The sequence below is a fragment of the Macrosteles quadrilineatus genome, unplaced genomic scaffold (assembly GCF_028750875.1).
Source record: "Macrosteles quadrilineatus isolate MER2022 unplaced genomic scaffold, UCM_ALF_1.0 Scaffold_1__1_contigs__length_201487025, whole genome shotgun sequence".
NCBI classification, from domain to species: Eukaryota; Metazoa; Arthropoda; class Insecta; order Hemiptera; family Cicadellidae; genus Macrosteles; species Macrosteles quadrilineatus.
In genome coordinates, this window is record NW_026542594.1 from 12,231,277 (window position 1) to 12,250,446 (window position 19,170).

At 35.1% G+C, this 19,170-nt stretch overlaps 2 protein-coding genes across 2 annotated transcripts; both read right to left on the bottom strand.

Annotated features, from left to right (window-relative positions):
- LOC128994559 (keratin, type I cytoskeletal 9-like) lies at positions 1-9,974 on the bottom strand. Its single transcript, XM_054419193.1, has 4 exons — positions 9,763-9,974; positions 5,843-6,103; positions 5,062-5,391; positions 1-230 (listed from the first exon to the last, which is right to left on the bottom strand). The coding sequence occupies exons 1-4, from the start codon at positions 9,968-9,970 to the stop codon at positions 1-3; spliced, it is 1,029 nt and encodes a 342-aa protein (XP_054275168.1). The 5' UTR covers positions 9,971-9,974.
- A 6,155-nt stretch (positions 9,975-16,129) lies between these two features.
- On the bottom strand, positions 16,130-18,596 carry LOC129005952 (cuticle protein 5-like). Its single transcript, XM_054434996.1, has 2 exons — positions 18,569-18,596; positions 16,130-17,011 (listed from the first exon to the last, which is right to left on the bottom strand). The coding sequence occupies exons 1-2, from the start codon at positions 18,581-18,583 to the stop codon at positions 16,433-16,435; spliced, it is 594 nt and encodes a 197-aa protein (XP_054290971.1). The 5' UTR covers positions 18,584-18,596; the 3' UTR covers positions 16,130-16,432.
- Positions 18,597-19,170: the final 574 nt, after the last annotated feature.

Genomic DNA, 19,170 nt, shown 5'->3' on the forward strand with positions numbered 1-19,170 from the left:
TTATGTGTCAGTCTTGTTCTGCGCATGTGCTCTGTAGGCAAGCCAGCTGGCGTCGTAGTTACGACCCCAACCACCACTGCCACCGCCGCCTCCAGACCAACCACTGCTGCCCCCGCCGCCGCCACCGCCGCCTCCACTGGACCAGCCGCCACCTCCACCTCCACCGCCGCCGCCGCCGCTGCTCCAACCACCTCCACCTCCACTGTCAGCTTGCCATCCACCACCTCCTCCTGCAATCAAGTTGTCGATTAATACATTAACACTAAGTCATAGGGAATGCCTCTGTGAGGAAATATTAATTTTGATAACGCGTACACATTTAACGTATAAAAACAAGGCCATGTATGCACAAATGCGTCCAAGAAACTATCTTCATTACGATACAAAAATAAGCAGCACATAACCTATGAGATGCCTAATAACCATTGCTAGCAGACATCACAAATAGTCTATTTTCTAGAAATGGTCATTGTTACATTTTACCTAATCATAAAATGTTGACTAGTGATGCTATCAAGATGGCATGGTTAAAAATTTGGAATTGTTCTATCCCCTTTTGGATTTTCATAGGTCACATACATTTGTTATAATAATGGTTAAATTGACAGTAGCAACTATTAACTTTTAGAAAAACTCGATAAATTAAGATTACTTGATTCCATTCCGTTGCCTTGGAATACAATTAAATTCTTTTCGTTCATGGACCGTACATTCTGCTTCCATGTTTAAAATATTTGCCAATTTGTGGCATGTCAGCAGTTACAAATATTTTTGGGAAGTAAACTATCAAAAAATAATCAGTATAATAATGACAAAACGAACTAAACAGTATATTCAAGTATATGAAGAATGATGTTTTTATGTTACATCGTACCCAATATTTTATCAAAATATAAAAGACAGATGAAATGATAAAGATTGCTAAGCGGGTTGAAATGTGCTTGGGTAAGCGAGTTCACACAAGGAAAGTGAATGAAGCGTGGACTTGTAATTACAGTCCCACTGTCCATACTTTTTCTAAATGGGTGTTTTCTATAATGAATTTTATATTGGGTCACAATAAGTGAGTAAGAAGTATGATATCCCAAATCCCTGAAAACATTGACTATATAAGCTTCAATAATATAGCCTAACAGTACCATAAAACATTGACCATATAAGCTTCAGTACCGGTAACATAGCCTAACAGTACCATAAAACATTGATATAAGCTTCAGTAATATAGCCTAACAGTACCATAAAACATTGACTATATAAGCTTCAATAATATAGCCTAACAGTACCATAAAACATTGACTATATAAGCTTCAATAATATAGCCTAACAGTACCATAAAACATTGACTATAAGCTTCAGTAATATAGCCTAACAGTACCATAAACATTGACTATATAAGCTTCAGTAATATAGCCTAACAGTACCATAAACATTGACTATATAAGCTTCAGTAATATAGCCTAACAGTACCATAAACATTGACTATATAAGCTTCAGTAATATAGCCTAACAGTACCTTAAACGCAAATGTTATTATTATTATTTCGTCTCTCACGAGTCACGACTAATTTGCTATATTTAAGTTCACAGTATTTTATATATTACCAAAATTAATCCAGTCATTTTAGGTAAAAATAGCCCTCTACCTGGAAATAATTCCCAAAATGGTGGAACTTTTCACATGTGTAGTAATAGTACCCAGTAACAACATACAGTATTAATAATCAACATTCGTGCATGGTGTGTTACGGCCGCCATGTTGGAGAATGGCAGCTGATTTTCATTTTTTACCAAAATTTCACTAACCGTCAGAAATACAGAAGTTTTATTCAAACAAAAGTTAAAGAACACACAACAACACATATTTTCAGTTCTTACTCTCGGTTATTGAGGAAAACCTAAATTAATATTAAATCTAAACTTCCCATGTTATTCTTATGGAGAGTAAGAAAACTGTAGTTTTCTTGTTTATGGATGCATTTTGATCAAACTTGGCAATTTTTTGTATTTCATACTAATGTATTAATATTTTACTAAAACACACTTTATCATCCTCCCTGTACATCTTTATAGACCTTACGGCATTTGGCCTATCCCTAATGGTTACTGAGAAAGATTTAAAACTAATCTGAACAAAACAAGAATTTTGTTTGATTCCTAGCAGTTTACTTTTGTCTCAAGCAAATCTTACATCGCAGTGGCCGTGACGTGAAAATCCTTTTACAGCAGGCTTTAAATATAAAAGGTATACATTTAAAAAATACAAAGCTATAAAAAAAACTAAAAACATGAAACCGGTAGTAATAACGTACCATGTCAGTGGTTACATAATTATGGCAAGATGTGGCTTCAAACTTAAATACTAATCAACAAAAAGATTTGTTAAAATGTATAAAAAATGAACTTACATTAGCCTAATTGGATTTTTACCTAAATATTTCCTTAAAAAATGTCAGATTGATTTCCCATTTAAATAACAACATTATATGTTAACGAGTACTTAGGTTTGCTGCTAAAGAGAGAGTAATAAAGTGTGTTTTAAGTAAAATGTTAATTGCTAATCATATAATAAAATGTTACAAGTTTCATCAAAAGATAAAACACAATAAACAAACTGCAACAGTTTACTTATACTCCATAAGAATAACATGGGCAGTTTAGTTTAATATAAACTTCGGGTTTTATCAGTAACCGTTAGAGATAGGACAAATATTGTAAGGACTAAAAAGATCTATTCTTCTGTGCCATTTAACGTTTGCTTGTACAAAACATCTAGATTTCCAATGTTTAGTGAAATATGGTCAAATACCCCCGCCGCAGCAAACCTGCAGACTAAGCGAATTCCCATTTGACTGATTGGATTTACACTGAAATGTCTACTTAAAAATATAACATTTATTCTTGATTTAAATAGAATTAGTTTAACAAGTACTTAGGTTTGCTGCATCAGGGAGGGTAAAACTGTTTTTTTTTTAATGTGAATAGTTTCGTAAGAAATAAAAATATTTTCCAAATTTGATCAAAATATGTTCACAAACAAGCAAACTACAACAGTTTACTTATTCTCCATAAGAATAACATGGGAATTTTAAATTTAAAATTTTTTGGAATTTTCTCCGTAACAATTAGGCGCATAATAACGCTTCAATATACTAAGTTATTTGTTTTTTTAAGCTCTACAAAATGGTTTGGAAAGAAATGCTAAATTTTATGTTTTTTGGGTCAAAAATGGGAAAAACCTATTTTTACCCCATAAAACCCCCCGTAAACCCCCGTTCCCATGGTCCGATCATGCTGGATCGCGAACTCGTTCGAATAAACGTAGGTTGACACGTTTACATACAGGTGAGTGAGCGTAGCGAACGAACTTCAACCAGGACGTGATTGAGCCATGCAAACGAGATCAGATAGTAAAAATAAAAGTAAGCCTACCGTTATAGGATCGACCGGCAGACACAGAGGTAATTTAACCTTTTATTGATTGTCATACCGATCCGGAACAACAAAAAACAACATAAAATGAAGCTATGTATAATAGTTTGGCCAGCATATCTTAAAATATGCAAACCAACTGCTGTTCGTTATATAAGAAGGTTTCAACTGAATATTATAAGATCCCCGTGCGTAGAACGGGTACACAGCTAGTATATATATATATATATGAATTTGAACGGATGGTGTTTTTGGCCTCTAGGGACCTCAAAACGAAAAAAAAAATCGGTCCCGCGTCCAGGTCTTACCATGAGTACTACGGTAATAGCTTATTCCCTATATGGGAAATTCGCTAAAAGTGAAAATTGGCCGCCATTTTCCTAGATGCACATGTTTTTCATTACACACATGTTTGTAGCACAGCATGCAGGAACGTTGATGTTTAGTATGTTGTTACTGGGTACTAGTACTACCATATGCAAAGTTTCCCCGTTTAGGGAATTATTTCCACCTAAAACCCTAATATGACAGGACTAAATATTCATATGCAAACTTGTAATTGTAACTCAAAATATATGGTAGAAAGTACTCTATAAAATACTAAGTTTGAACGGTAAAATGAGTCTAATTCATCAAATCCAATAAATAAGAAAACCCTAGAAGTATTGATAGCATAATATGGGGAAAATAATCTGTCTCTGAAAAAATATATTCTGATTAAAAATACCCCCGCCGCAGCAAACCTGCCGACTAAGCGAATTTCCATTTGTCTGGATTGATTTTCAGTTAAATATATTTGAATAATATTAGGTTTAACGAGTACCTAGGTTTGCTGCTACAAGGAAACTAATAATGTGTGTTTTTGAGTAAAATATTGATAGCTCAGTACAAAATAAATAAATTTGCCAAGTTTGATCAAAATATATTCATAAACAAGCAAACTACAACATTTGACAATATTCTCCATAAGAATAACATGGGAATTTTAAATTTACAGTTTTTTTAATTTTCTCCGTTACTAATATTCGAACAAAAATACTTTTATATACTAAATTATTTGTTTTTTTAAGCTCTTTAAAAAGGTCTAAAGAGAAATTGGGAAATTTTGTGTTTTGAGGGTCAAAAGTGAGAAAAACTAATTTTTACCCCATAAAACCCCCCGTAAAGCCCCGTTCCCATGGTCCGATCGTGCTGGTTCGCGAACTCATTCAAGTTTATCCCGCTTTACACCTTTAAACCAAATTTCATCAAAATCGGACAAAAATTACTCAAGTTATCGCGTTCACGGACGTATATATATATATATATATATAAGTCTATATATATATATATATATATATATATATACATATATAAAAATTTGAACGAATAGTGTTTTTGGCCTCTGGGGACATCAAAATGAAAAAGTAAATCGGTCCCGGGTCTAGGTCTTACCATGCCACCTACGGTAATAGCTACTTCCCTATAGGGAAATTCGCTAAAAGGCAGTCTAGATTTGCTTTAAGTAATGAAGACCCACGGCAACCTCTCATCGATGACAACATTATTCCTTGTTAATACAAGGATGTGCTTTGTGCAGTTCAAGTGAGGTGTAAGAAGCTATAAAGTGTTGTGTGTATGAAGAAGGCTGACCTCCGCTGCTCCAGCCGCCCCCGCCGCCTCCACTGCCTCCGCTGCTGTCAGACCATCCGCCGCCTCCACTCGGGGGACTGCCGTGTCCGCCGCCACCCTTGCCTGCCTTTATAATGATGTAGGTCTCCTTGCCACCCCCCTTACCTCCGCCGCTGTTCTTGAGTGACTTGAACAGCTGTATCTTCGCCAACGCCAGGGCCACGATACTCAGCAGCAGCGCCTTGATGGCCTTGAACTTGATAATCAACATCATCATCTTGCCCAGCATCGCCGCCTTGGCCATCATCATCGCGCCCATCATCATCATTTGCTTCTTCTTTTTACCACGTGCTGGAAAAACAAAACAAACTCTTAAGTAAAAGAAAACAACGGATGCAAATTTATCAAGATTTAATTTGGGAACTAGGTATTGACCTTGACCTTGTCAGTCGGCTTCGCTCTGGCTGAAAGGGCAAGTGACACAAGAGATTTGATCAAGTTCTTAATAACTCATTATAATTTTTTACCTAAGCAGGACATGGTATTGAAAATCTAAATCGTAATAAAGTGAGTACGATTATCAGGTAGCACGTCTAACTTTTTTCGTCGATCGATTTTCTTCGTTTCTAGCCTAAGTATGTGCTACATATTCTAGCCGCATATTTATTGCATACAATACATTTTTAAATATTGAGCAATCATGATTATACAAGTTAAGCATAATAGAAACCAACAAATTAAATCCGAGAAGGTAAAAAATAATAATTAAGTAAGATCAACAAAACAGATGTAAGACGTGTACCTTCCTCATAGGCACGGCCAAGGTTGATCTCGAAGGAGTCGCCTAGCGCTCGTCCTCCTGACGTCACTGACAGACCGTCCGGTAAACTGAACCTCAGCACGTGGTTGCTGAGGAAGCTGAAGAAGCTGTGCTGCAGCAGAGCGCCTACCTCAGACTCCTGGCCTGGCAATAACCTCGCCTGGAGACCGTCCTCTGTGATGGGAGGTCCTGGGTCTCCGCCCACCCTTACCATCGTCACGGCGTCGCCCACCAGGTTCAACTCTGCACAGAGACAATAGAGCCGTTATGTATATGGAATCTGCATTGAGTCAACTTGCAATGGTTAAAAACTCTCCCAATATTTACGAAATCATACTATTACAGTGGATAAACATCTAATGGTGTAAGTCTGTATTTGTGTTACTCAATCACATAAAAACTACTGAACCGGCTTAAATTTTACAAAAGATTTATCTACAATACAAAGGATCCGCTTAGAGCTATTTATTTACGCTTCGATATTGACCGAGGGCTTTGCCTCTTTGTCTTTTAAAGTTCTGAGGTGAGGATTTTAAAAGTAAATATTGATTGGTCTCCATGGCTACAATCAAACCCCTCACAATGATTAGGCCTTCATTTGTTATGACAGATCTGTCAAATTGGTTTTATTTCCAAATAATACCACACTAGTGTACATGTTGCTCAAATTCGAGCAATAAAAAAATAATTACAGGAGTTATTTCAAAACGAATAACAGTCATATTTACAATGGGTTTAAAAGAGTCGACTCAAAGATTACCGGTGAGTAGCTCATGGAGATACTCACGATGTATATAACAGTAATCAACATTTCCTGTAAATATTGTATCATATTTCATAGCCTGGTATGGCTTTTTAATGTTTCCTACAAACATTTTCTGACTTATAGCCATGTAAGGTAAGCTATGTTTTCTTCGTTATTGATAAACCTAAATCATTCCGGCCGGTTTTCTCCGTCTCAAAATGCCTCGCTGTACAGTCAACACAGGTTATTGATAGAGGGCCAATTGAGAACGAAAAGTCGTTTTGGGGTAGTGTTAGGGTGCATTTGTAACCTAATAGTTGAGATTGTCCAGGGTCAGGTGACTGTCATGAGTTAAGCCATAGATAAAACATAATCCTTGAGGAGTATGTTTTATATTATATGGTTAAGCCTATTACGCGTCACTGTTCTGTAGCTGCGGTCGTTATCCCGATTACGCTTCCTGACTACGTCACGTTCTCGTCGCGTCGTAGGCGTTTGAAAGAGAAAACAACAAATAAACAAATTATAGCTACACAGAACAACGATTAATGCACAAATTTAAGTTACTATCATTTTAACACGATCCGTAATGGTGACACAAAACAACGATAATTACACAAATCAAATTTAAGATACAATTATAGTAACACGATCCGTCTTGGGGGTTATGTTTACACAAACTCAAATAGTAAATAAAAGTACTCAATGCGTTTTATTGAATTGACAAATAAATAACAGCAATTAAATTATACAGCTGATCAAAATGTAAACAATTATGTTCTTCATAAGGATAACATGGGAACTTTCAAAGCCACTGGGGCAGAGCCCAAGGGACTTTTTCAAAAATGTAAGGCCAGTTTGCAAATCTACGCGACACGCTCTTTCCAATGAGACGTCAATGGATAAAATCGGTTAAGAAATGGCGGAGGAGTTCATCCGACAAAGTTTCATGTAGCGTATTAATTATATAGATAGCTAGCTTGATCTCAAAGTTAATCTTAAGTCAATCATCTAAAATAAATAAACCTGCCACATGGTTTTGCTGAATATTTCATATAGTTATGACATTTATTAAGGGAAAAAGCAAGGTTCTATAGCCATTGTCTGTATTAATCTAGGCTCTGTCTCCGTGTTTCAAAGTTGACTTTACACAAATTATTTTATTGATGAATATTGTAAAATCGGCTACGTCCAAATTCACCAACATTTTTGGGGTCGTTTCTAATGTCCAAATTCACCAACTTTCTACTTGGAGCAGGTACGATATTTCTCCCGGTGGGCGGGGAAGGAATTCCGAATAGTATGCCCTCGCCTGCTCCGTCTCGTCTCGGCGAGAGTGTACTGCTTAGCCTTAATAGTACTGTTTAAGCTGTGATTGTTTCAGGCAGCTTTAGGTTAGGTTAGGTTAGGTTAGGTTAGGTTTGGTTAGGTTAGGTTAGGTTAGGTTAGGTTAGGTTAAGTTAAGTTAGGTTAGGTTACAGTACACTCTCGCCGAGACGAGACGGAGCAGGCGATGGCAAACTATTCGGAGGGAATTCCTTCCCCGCCCGCCGGGAGAAATATCGTACCTGCTAAAGGTAGAAAGTTGGTGAATTTGGACATTAGAAACGACCCCAAAAATGTTGGTGAATTTGGACCTGGCCGTAAAATCAGTAGGACAATTATTAGACTTAGAAATTATTAGACATAATTTGAATAATTTTGATTGAATTTGATTATAATTTAAGCACTTACACGTGTTTGGATTAGGTAATAAAAAATATAGATGTTTAGTTTCTTCCAAATAAAGAACTCAATGCACATAATTTAAAAAATTTCATTATGGTAAAAATGTTTAAACCATTATCTTTTTTATACAATTCTGTAATCATACCTTACTCTTAGACTACCTATTGCATAAATCCTGGTGGTTCTTACTCAGCGATAGCTGCTATACCTTCATGAATATAACCTCAGAGTAATAATTACTCTGAGGTATAACTGAAATAAGCTAGTTACAATAGATGTTAACCCGTACGAAGGACGGGTACTCTGCTAGAGAAGTCTAAAACTCATCAGATGTTTACTTAATCATATGTAGGCACGTATGTAAGATTCTTAGTAGACCTGTATTTTATTATAACACCTGTTAAATGAATTTATTTTGTTCAACTAGTTTGATGTCAATACAAGTTTTCGATAGAACACAAAACCACTAACTACTCTTGAAAATTCAAGATTTGGACAATTTGATTGCACCATTGTCCAACCAAAATATGAAATTCCTAAAATATTTGATCATGAATAGAGAATATATCACCGTTTTAAACTGTCTTTTAAAGTTGGACACTAAAGTGTAATTATGATCAGAAGCATAAAAAAGTTAATTTAAAAAAGTTTAAATTGAATCAATTTCCAGTATGTACATAACACCATAAACGCTTTTACTAGCTGGCATATGTCAACATTTGCTTATTGAAAAAATATTAACCATTCGAATTAACAATTTCACATCCAAACCAATCAGCAATTCATCTAGCAATATAAGTAATGAACTTTTATGTATACAATAGGTACGAAAACATACAACCTAATACTTTTTAGGCTCATGTCAAATAAAAACAATTTGCTTCAATTGTTAAACTAATGAATAAGGTATTTTCTGTGTATATGGTTTTATAAACAATGAAAATAAGCTACTAAAATTGAAATTTAAAAAAGGGTTTAACAGTAAGTGCAATGGAAATGTAAACTAAAAAAAAAACTAATAAAATAAAAATAATACTTGAATCAACAGGGATGTTACATAATACAACTAAGGATTTGTCAATCAAAATTTAAAACAAAAAATTATTAATATGAAGGTAAACAAATCAAAGTATCTGATTAAATAAAATATGATGTGGTATTATAGATAAGTGAAAGTTGTATTAAAAGCTATTGTTTAACCAATCAAATTTATTTCACCATGATATTAAAAGAAAAGGTTGTAAAGTAAACAATTTAAATTAAAACACCGTAGTATCTTAAACTACATGGTGTGCAGACACGTACTTTGCGATTTTTATGTTTTTGATAGCTATGTGTAATTTTGTTTAACACCTAGCTTTTACTTATTTGTTGTAAAACTCGGTAAATGAAATAACAAGAAAAGGAACTACTGAACCGTTGCACTTACTCTTGACCCTGCCGATTCTGTCGATGAAGACGAGTAGTTTGCGCTGTATGCAGGGTAGCGACCATGTGGACAGGCAGTCGTTGTAGACGCCGTCCCAGGGGTCCGCGACGTCCTGAGCGGTGTCCTGGCGTGGGACTGCGGCCACCGCCACCGTCACCACCGCAGACACGGCTACCAATAGCAGCACCCGCTCACGTCCTTGCACCATGGCGGTCTGTCCCGCACTGCTCTTATCACCCCACCCCGGGCTCTTTTATCTCTTTAACTCGGTCAGTAGGTAGACATACAGTCCGCACAAGAGTGAAAGGCGTGGAGAATTCATATTCACTATAGAATCTGTTTACCACTTGCTATGCGATGCTACCAGGATTGCCTGTGGTTAGCGCCACCGAGAGTGGTTCGTGATGGGCCCAAGTGGTCCCGGAGACCCTCGACCGACTCCACGACCTTTGCACACATATGTCCGTCTATGGCGTAGGCGCTGCGTTGTATTACTTGAAGTTTTCATAACAACATTTCAAACATAAAAAACGTTCTTTAGGCAGCCTTACGAAGATCGTTGGCAAAACTCATGTTTTAGAGGTTATTTAAAGTTTAGCTGTCGCTGATACACCAACGGCTAAAGAATTGTATTTGGGAGGAAATGTATATGTCTAATAACACTTAAAACATATATTTACACTTAGACTGTTAACTCAAAAGAAAATGATGAGGGGTGTTGATTTCGATGGGACACTACAATCATCATCAGACCCAATAGGCGAATGGTAAGAATCTTGAATAGCGTCCATATTTATATTATCCTTTTGGCTACCGGAAGTACCGGCCAATACCTTTCTAGAAGTACAACTGGAGTTGACATCTACTTGTTCATTAATCAGTTTATTTCTATTTTACATTTTTCCTATAAATATACAATTAAGCATTCATTACATATACTTTTTTACAATTCTTTAAAATATATAGATTATTCTCCATCTTTCCTATTGAGTGGCCATTTTGTAACAGGTGTTGTGAGACATTTGATCTAACCGCTTTGTTGTTCCTCCACGCAGTATTTGGTTCTTGAAGCAATTAATAAAGTTCACAGTCTGTCCAATGTCGAAGCTATCACAATCGTTACAATTAATTTTGTAGATGCCCGAAGCGTTGAATTTGTTAAATCTTTTTAGGATGCAGTATTTTACTCATGGTGTTCTGGGTCCTGAAACTCCGTACTTCTTGAATCTGTTAGCAGTCTATTGTGCTGTGGTTCCCGTGAAACTAATAGCATATCTTTTGTTTTCCTATTTTGTTTCTACTGACGTTGTACTGCTGTGTAGTTTATTCCGGCTATAGATTTTTCGCCTTCTCTTTCTTGCGATGTCTACTATTGATTTGGTTTGAAATCCTTTAACTTGCGCGAACTTCTTCATGGTGTACAGTTCTTTCTTCCTTTTGTTTTTGCTTAGTGGGATTTTGTATGCTTGATTTAGCATGGATCTTAAGGCTGCGGTGAATTGTTGAATGGATAGATTTACTGTTGATTGCTGTGTCTGTTTGCCTGGGTTTCCTTTAGATGTCCAACTCTATCTTTTTGCCCTTTCTCTCTAATGTGAGGTAAAGGAAGTTGATCTTTTGGTTTTCTTCAAATTCGTTGGTAAAAATGAGGTTCAGATGGTGGCTGTTAAATTTCTCCATCGTGCTCTCCTCGTTTCTGCTTCGTGCTCTTTCTCCTGAGTTTGTCTGAAGATAACAAGAATGCCGTATACACATCTAACATATTCATCCAAGGAGCAACTAGATTAAGTCTATATAGACTTTAGTAAAGCCTTCAATTGCATCAGCCACGACCATCTTTTGACAAAATTAAAGGGGTATGACATTGTCGGAAGCCTGTTTAGATCGTACTTCGACTTTCAAGTTTGAAAGAACCAAGTCACTCCCATTCCCTACGGTTTCAGGAGTCCCCCAGGGTTCTCATCTGGGTCAATTTATTTTCAAAATATTTGTTAAGCCGGGTTTTCCTAGGCGCGGAATCGGTGAGTGGAGAGAGGAACGCGGAGAGCGGACTCCATTTGTCTTAGGCAATTTAATGTTACTGTTTTCCTAGAAGCGGAGCGGAATGCCATGTTAATTTCAATTCCGCTCTCCGCGTTCCTCTCTCCGCTCGCCGACTCCGCGCCTAAGAAAACCCAGCTTTAACGATATTGTGGATTGTATTGACTCTCAGTGCTTGTTGTTTGCTGATGATTGCTAGGTTTTCAATTGTATCAAGTCTCAGGCCGACTATACCTCCCTCCAGCAATGTCTGCACTCAATCGACAACTGGTGCCTGGCAAACAGCATGGACATAAATTTTCAAAATCTGCAGTGGTATCTTATCATCATACCGAACCTAGCAACGTATTGACTTCTTGTACAAGATAAATAATGTCATCCTGCCACAGAAGAGTTCCATTCGAGATCTAGGAGTTTTAATGTCATACGATTTAAACCCTGACCAGCACATAAATACAATGTGCAACAAAGCCTCTAAAGCTTTTGGTTTTGGAAGGTTTTGTCATTAGATGTGGTAGATAAGGACTGGACGTCAATGCTATAAGGACTCAGTACATGACTCAAGTTAGGCCTGTGTTGGAATATGGTAGCTTGATATGGAATCCACATCAAATCAGATATATATCAAGAGTAGAAAACATTCAGACTCGCTTTCTGCGCTCTATGGGCGTCAAGTTGGGCCATACATTTAACCCTTTCGACTATCATTTTAGGGCTCCACCCCCATGTCCTAGGTTAAATTTATTATACAGGTTTTTAAGGCTGCCAGTAGTTTAACTTAAAAATATACTAATTATGAAAAAAAATTCAAACAATTTTTTTTACTTTTTAGCGAATTCCCCATATAGGGAATACGCTATTACCGTAGGTGTCATGGTTAGACCTAGAGCCGGGACGGATTTACTTTTTCGTTTTGAGGTCCCCAGAGGCCAAAACACCATTCGTCCAAATTCATAATATATATATATGTGTCCGTTAGCGCAATAACTTGAGCAAAAATGATCCAATTTTGATGAAATATGGTACAAACATGTAAACCTACTATTATTCGAACGAGTTCGCTAACCAGCATAATTGGACTATGGGAACGTGGGTTTATGGGGTACAAATTGATTTTTCCCATTTTTTACCCTAAAAACACAAAATTTCATTATTTCTCTCTAAACCATTTTGTAGAGCTTAAACAAAAAATAATTTTGTAAATTGAACCGTTTTGGAAATCAAGCAACATGTTGACATGTTCACCTGCAAACTGAAAGCCATAAAATGTCCCTAATTTAAGTTGTTATTGCTATGAACTTGTATAAAAATTTCTCCCAAGATCACAGTCCAGAATTTTCTGTCTTGTTTGTTTGTTCACTTCTACATATATGTTTATTGCACAGTAATTTTTTTTTTATTCTAGGTTACGTTTTAATTATATTTATATTTACTATCGTTGTTTTTAAAGTCTTGTCTGTTAAATATCTTAAGAATCGTAGATAGATGTTTTGATCATCGTAGGCTTACTTATCGTAGGTTATGAAGTTTTGATCATCTTTTTCACAGTAAAGTTTTGGAATTGTAGATAAGTTGTGGATTAATAACTTTTTTTACCGAATAAAAGATAATTCAAAACTACAAGCTAATGTCTACTTTCGGATCAGACTTGCTTATACTTGCTTTTCATACTTTATTCTGAAATGGCGACCATATGAATGTAGGTATTTTAAGCCAAGTATGAAGTATGAAGAAGCTTTTTGTACTACAGTGCCAATAATAAGTTACAAGGCCGAACCTTCCACATAGCTTGGAAGTACGTAAACCAGTATTTACTCAAAGACAAAATCTTTATTGATTTGACAGAGCTGAAACTCTAGAAGAAATAAAATAATTTATAGTTTAAAAACTTTTAAAAAATATAGCGTTTTAAACGCATTAAAGGTAGAAAATAATTTATAAATATGTGGAGAGAATAAATACCTGGAAGATTTAAAACTAAAAATGTGGAGCGCATGCAATAGCTAATTTATGATTTTCATCACCTATTGAAATATTAGCTATTTTTATCCACAATTAGGAAATATAGATGTAAATCATACAAACAGGATGCACTGTGTAAATTGGTTTATTGCATGCGCCCCACTTTTTTCGTTTTAAATCTTACAAGTATTTATTCTCTCCACATATTTAAAAAATATTTTCTACTTTTTGGTCTTTAATGTCGAAATATGTTAAATCTATTGATATATGACCTGTTAATACTCAACCAAAACCATTTTATCAGTAATAAGATGTTTTATCTTAAATTATTACATCCTAATCCAAAAAAGTTTTAATTAGTTCAAAATCGTAAACAAAAAGCTACTATTCTTATAATCACAAAACTTTAGAATCTTTTGGGAGCAGAACTTGTACTTCTCTCTGTTTTTAGCGAATTTCCCTATAGGGAAGTAGCTATTACCGTAGGTGGCACGGTAAGACCTAGACCTGGGACCGATTTACTTTTTCATTTTGATGTCCCCATAGGCCAAAAACACTATTCGTTCAAATTTTTATATATGTATATATATATATATATATATATATATATATATATATATATATATATATATACGTCCGTGAACGCGATAACTTGAGTAATTTTTGTCCGATTTTGATAAAATTTGGTTTAAAGGTGTAAAGCGGGATAAACTTGAATGAGTTCGCGAACCAGCACGATCGGACCATGGGAACGGGGCTTTACGGGGGGTTTTATGGGGTAAAAATTGGTTTTTCTCACTTTTGACCCTCAAAACACAAAATTTCCCAATTTCTCTTTAGACCTTTTTAAAGAGCTTAAAAAAACAAATAATTTAGTATATAAAAGTATTTTTGTTCGAATATTAGTAACGGAGAAAATTAAAAAAACTGTAAATTTAAAATTCCCATGTTATTCTTATGGAGAATATTGTCAAATGTTGTAGTTTGCTTGTTTATGAATATATTTTGATCAAACTTGGCAAATTTATTTATTTTGTACTGAGCTATCAATATTTTACTCAAAAACACACTTTATTAGTTTCCTTGTAGCAGCAAACCTAGGTACTCGTTAAACCTAATGTTATTAAAATATATTTAACTGAAAATCAATTCAGACAAATGGAAATTCGCTTAGTCGGCAGGTTTGCTGCGGCGGGGGTATTTTTAACTAACTGACAAATAAAAGTATTTACAGCTGACTTCGATTGATATATTTGACTATTACATTCTTCCAAAATTGTAAACATTGAAACTTTGGAAGCCCATGGGGCGTAGCCCAAGGGAAATTAAAAAAACTAAATGATATAATATTACATTGTCATCCATTTGTGAACTGTGTTTCAAGTCTCTAGCTCTAGTGTAAAATCGATTGCAAAATTTGGAACGGACAAGAAAGCGCGCTAATAAAAACGTTTTAATAACAATCAGTTATAATTTCCCTACATAAAAGATAGTTTACAGTATATTACAACACATATATTATTTATTTATTAGTTTGTTTGATTTATAATTTATCTTATGTTTGGGTTTCAGGGGCTTCTGCTCCTTCAAGCCCCTACAGCATTTATAACTTTAATGTTGAACAAAACGAGAAGTTTAGTACGTGGGGTATTGCTTTACGTAGTGTTAAAGAAGCTGTTGGAAAAGTCATATCTCGAAATTATGTTAAATTAACCATGGGCTTAGGACTGGAAGGTTGGATTAATATTTTTGTGGTTGCAGCAATGCTTCAATCAAATAGCTGTACAACAATAAAAATTGATAGATCTGCAATGCAGTAAACAATTCAGTTAATAACTACAGACAATAATTTTATATGAATTAATTTGGTGATAGCTTCCAATGTATCACCATTTTGTTACTACAAATGTTAGGAGATTGAAATTGCACAAAATATATTTAAATACACATATTACATTATATAGTGTAATATAGTAATATAGTATAGTGTGATATGTATAGTGTATATGTATATAATATGTGTAGTTAGTATGTATAGTGTAATATAAAGTAAAGTTTCAAAGCTTTCAGTGCGTAAATGGGCTAGTAATATATAATCAAACTTCTAAACCTCCTCGCTCGACACAGTAAACATAGCCTAAACAGTTTAATAAATACTACAATCTTTAGTAGAAGAGAACATTTGGGTTTCATAGAAAGCAGCCTCAGTTCTTTAAATATAAACTTCTAACCACAATATATTAGAAGCTTATATTCTCAGCATGATAAAACACATTTTATACCCCGGACAGCTTTTATGGTTCCATCCCTTCATGCAAATCCCTTATGCGAATCGCAGCTATATACAGTACAAGTTTAGGCCAAAGTATAAAGTCATAGTTTAATAATTTAATACAGAAGGGAATTGATTAATGCTTCTATATTTTAATGAGTACTTTAAAGCCTAAGCTTCACGCCTCTCCACAAGTGAGAAAAGGCTATGTATAACCACTAACCATGGTTTACATTAAGTACAAAGTTTTAAAAACTGTTTTACCAAAGAACCAGAAAGCTGTAGCTCCGATTTAACTCCCCATTATTTTATGTGACTGAGATACCGCTGAACTAGCAGGGGTGTGCAATCACTTAAAAATTACTTTATACATTATATATATTTATTGGGATTCAGTTAGTAATGGTAGTCGTAATGACCATGACGACTGGCCTTTTGCAAAGCTTCCAGATGATGGTGCTTGGCAGCGGCGACCTCGTGAGTGTCTGCCAGGTATCCGGACTTGAGCACCACGGGCTTGGCGAGGGGTCCGTGGTAAGGCACCAAATGATGTGAGTGTCCATGGTTGGCACCGTAGTCTGAGGCGTATCTGCCACTGTAGTGGTCACCGTAGCCTCCGTGAGCCTTGGCTTTGGCTACGGCGGCGAAATGCTCAGCCTTAGCAGCGGCCACCTCGTGAGTGTCTGCGATGTGTCCGTCATGCAGGACGTGTGGGATGGCGGTGGGACCGTGGTACCTGATGTCTCCATGATGACCGTCATAAGAGCCACTGTATTCCTGGCCATGACCGTATCCGTAGTCTCCTCCGTAGTGAGATTCCTTTGCTAGAGCGGCGAGATGAGCGTTCTTGGCTGCTGCTACTTCATGGGTGTCTGCCAGGTAGCCGTTGTGGAGGACGACAGGCTTGGCGATGGGTCCGTGGTAGTAGCTGCAGTACACGCTATTGGTGTACAGGGCAGCGAACGCCAGGGATATCTAAAAAAGACAAACAATTCAACGTGGTCAAGGCAAAATTTTTTAGTTCAACAGCCAAACGTCTCTATACTATTAAGTCAAACCTCCCAAAAAATATCCTTCGAATCTCTGTTAAGATTTAGTTTGTTCAAGTCGTTTGAGTCAAGTTTGTAAGTCGTAAGGAGGTAGAGTTTAGCTTTGAGTATATACATTAAATATGTAACATTTGGTTAAAAATAATACATGTGTTACATAACACAGTTTAACTATAGACTAACCAACAAAAGGGAGGAGTATGTTTCATATTTGGTTTTACCTCTTTGGTTTTTGACGTATAACTTTTTTTTATAGTAACATAATGTTTAAGTTAATCTATTAATTATGATTATTGATTTGTCATTAAATGTTTTATTCAGTTTTCTTGATACCAAAATCGTAGCCTATAAAACTTAAAGGGAATTGATACTACAGTACCTATTAGTCATTAAAATGTAGTTTGTTATCATATGTAACCAACAGTGTGTTTCTAGTGCAATGTTATCAGTTTAATGTCGTTTAACAACACGTTTAGCTAATATTATAATAATACACCAATCTACATAATACAAAAACTACAAAGTCAAATTTCAGAATAGGTCTATGGTAATGTAAAAGTGTAATCGAGTATGCCTCAGTTACTTAATTAATTATATTAGTTTTACTTACTTTTAATTACTTAGTTAATATCACAGTTACACTTAATCTCATCAGTATATTTTTACCAAGTCCATTTGTTTATTGTACTATAATGTAGTCATGTGGTTTTAAATCCTTGGATAACTATAGATATCTGCTCAATAACATTTACTGATGTAAATATGTCGACTGTTTCGTCTATGATTTCGAATATTTATGTCTAAATATTCGACTAAATATCCAAATATACAACCAAATATCCAAACCAATACACACATTTACGAATTCGAGGGATTATTATGGTTGTTTTCACATAATTCACTTGTACGTAACCATACATCAGCGGACGAAATTACAAATGAGCCTCTCCCTCATAAAATATATAAAAGACATTTTAAATAAGCAAGGAATCATTGATTAAGTTATTGCATAAAGGAAATTACATTTGATTATAATTGGAAATGTAGATCATGGGATTGTGAAGTCTTTTGATGTATAGTGGTGTAGTTAATTCATATTTAATAGGACTACCTAAACATCTTTGTGTAGTTAAAAGTACAACGACCAAAAAACTAATATTATAATTTAATTTAATTATTAATATTATCGTTTAAACTTTCAAGATATATTATTTAACACTATTACATCAAATTTTAACGTTGTTGTATGAGTGACACCCAATTTACTAAGGTTGATTAACTAATGTTGAAAGGGGCAGAATACTGTATTACTCCTCGCTTATTAAAAATGTACTTCTAGTATATATGGACGAGTAGGGCAAGTGATGATAGTTATTGTGACATGATGGCATGTTTTATGCATACAATAGATAATTTAAATTAAATATTAAATTATTTTAAATTACCATTGTTAGTTATTATTTGGCAGCAAAGAATTACTCACCGCTAGAATGTTCATGATGTTGTAGTGAGAGGATGATCTGAGTTGATCAAAGATGACACCAGAATATATACTGACTGAGTTACCCAACATCCTGGCAGGATATTTGTAATGGTCTCGAAATTCGTTCAAACAGCATTTCAATTAATTAACTAGTTCAAAGGAAATACTAGAAATGTCTTTTCATCACTCCTTAAGCTTATTTGTTTAGGATACCAGATAGATTCTTCGGATATGTAAGGCCAGTCGCTTTGGAAAAAATAAGTCAAATTGATTTAAGGAAGGTCAGCCTTTACGCTTAGGAGGGTAGGCAACAGATTTAGCAAACAGATTTATTTATCAGAGATCTGCCGGTTTGTTAACTAGGATTAGCCAACTGATTTTGTCTATTTCACTAACCTTGGATTTATATTAATCTATTATGCTAATATTATATTGATTAATTTATTTATTTCGTTTAGTTCAATGTGAATATAGACCTATAAATACCTTAACAAAATCAGAAATCACTCACCATCATTTAATTAACACTTTTAATGAGAATTATAAATGGCTGGTAAACAGTAAAATGATAAACATTTCGTTATCATATATACTTTTAATGC

Excerpts from the sequence above, each read along its gene's own strand:
- LOC128994559 (XM_054419193.1), bottom strand. The coding sequence starts at position 9,970 with ATGGTGCAAGGACGTGAGCGGGTGCTGCTATTGGTAGCCGTGTCTGCG. Across the intron at positions 6,104-9,762 it reads CAGAATCGGCAGGGTCAAGA|AGTTGAACCTGGTGGGCGAC; the intron begins GTAAGTGCAACG and ends GTCTCTGTGCAG. Across the intron at positions 231-5,061 it reads GGGCGGCTGGAGCAGCGGAG|GAGGAGGTGGTGGATGGCAA; the intron begins GTCAGCCTTCTT and ends ACTTGATTGCAG.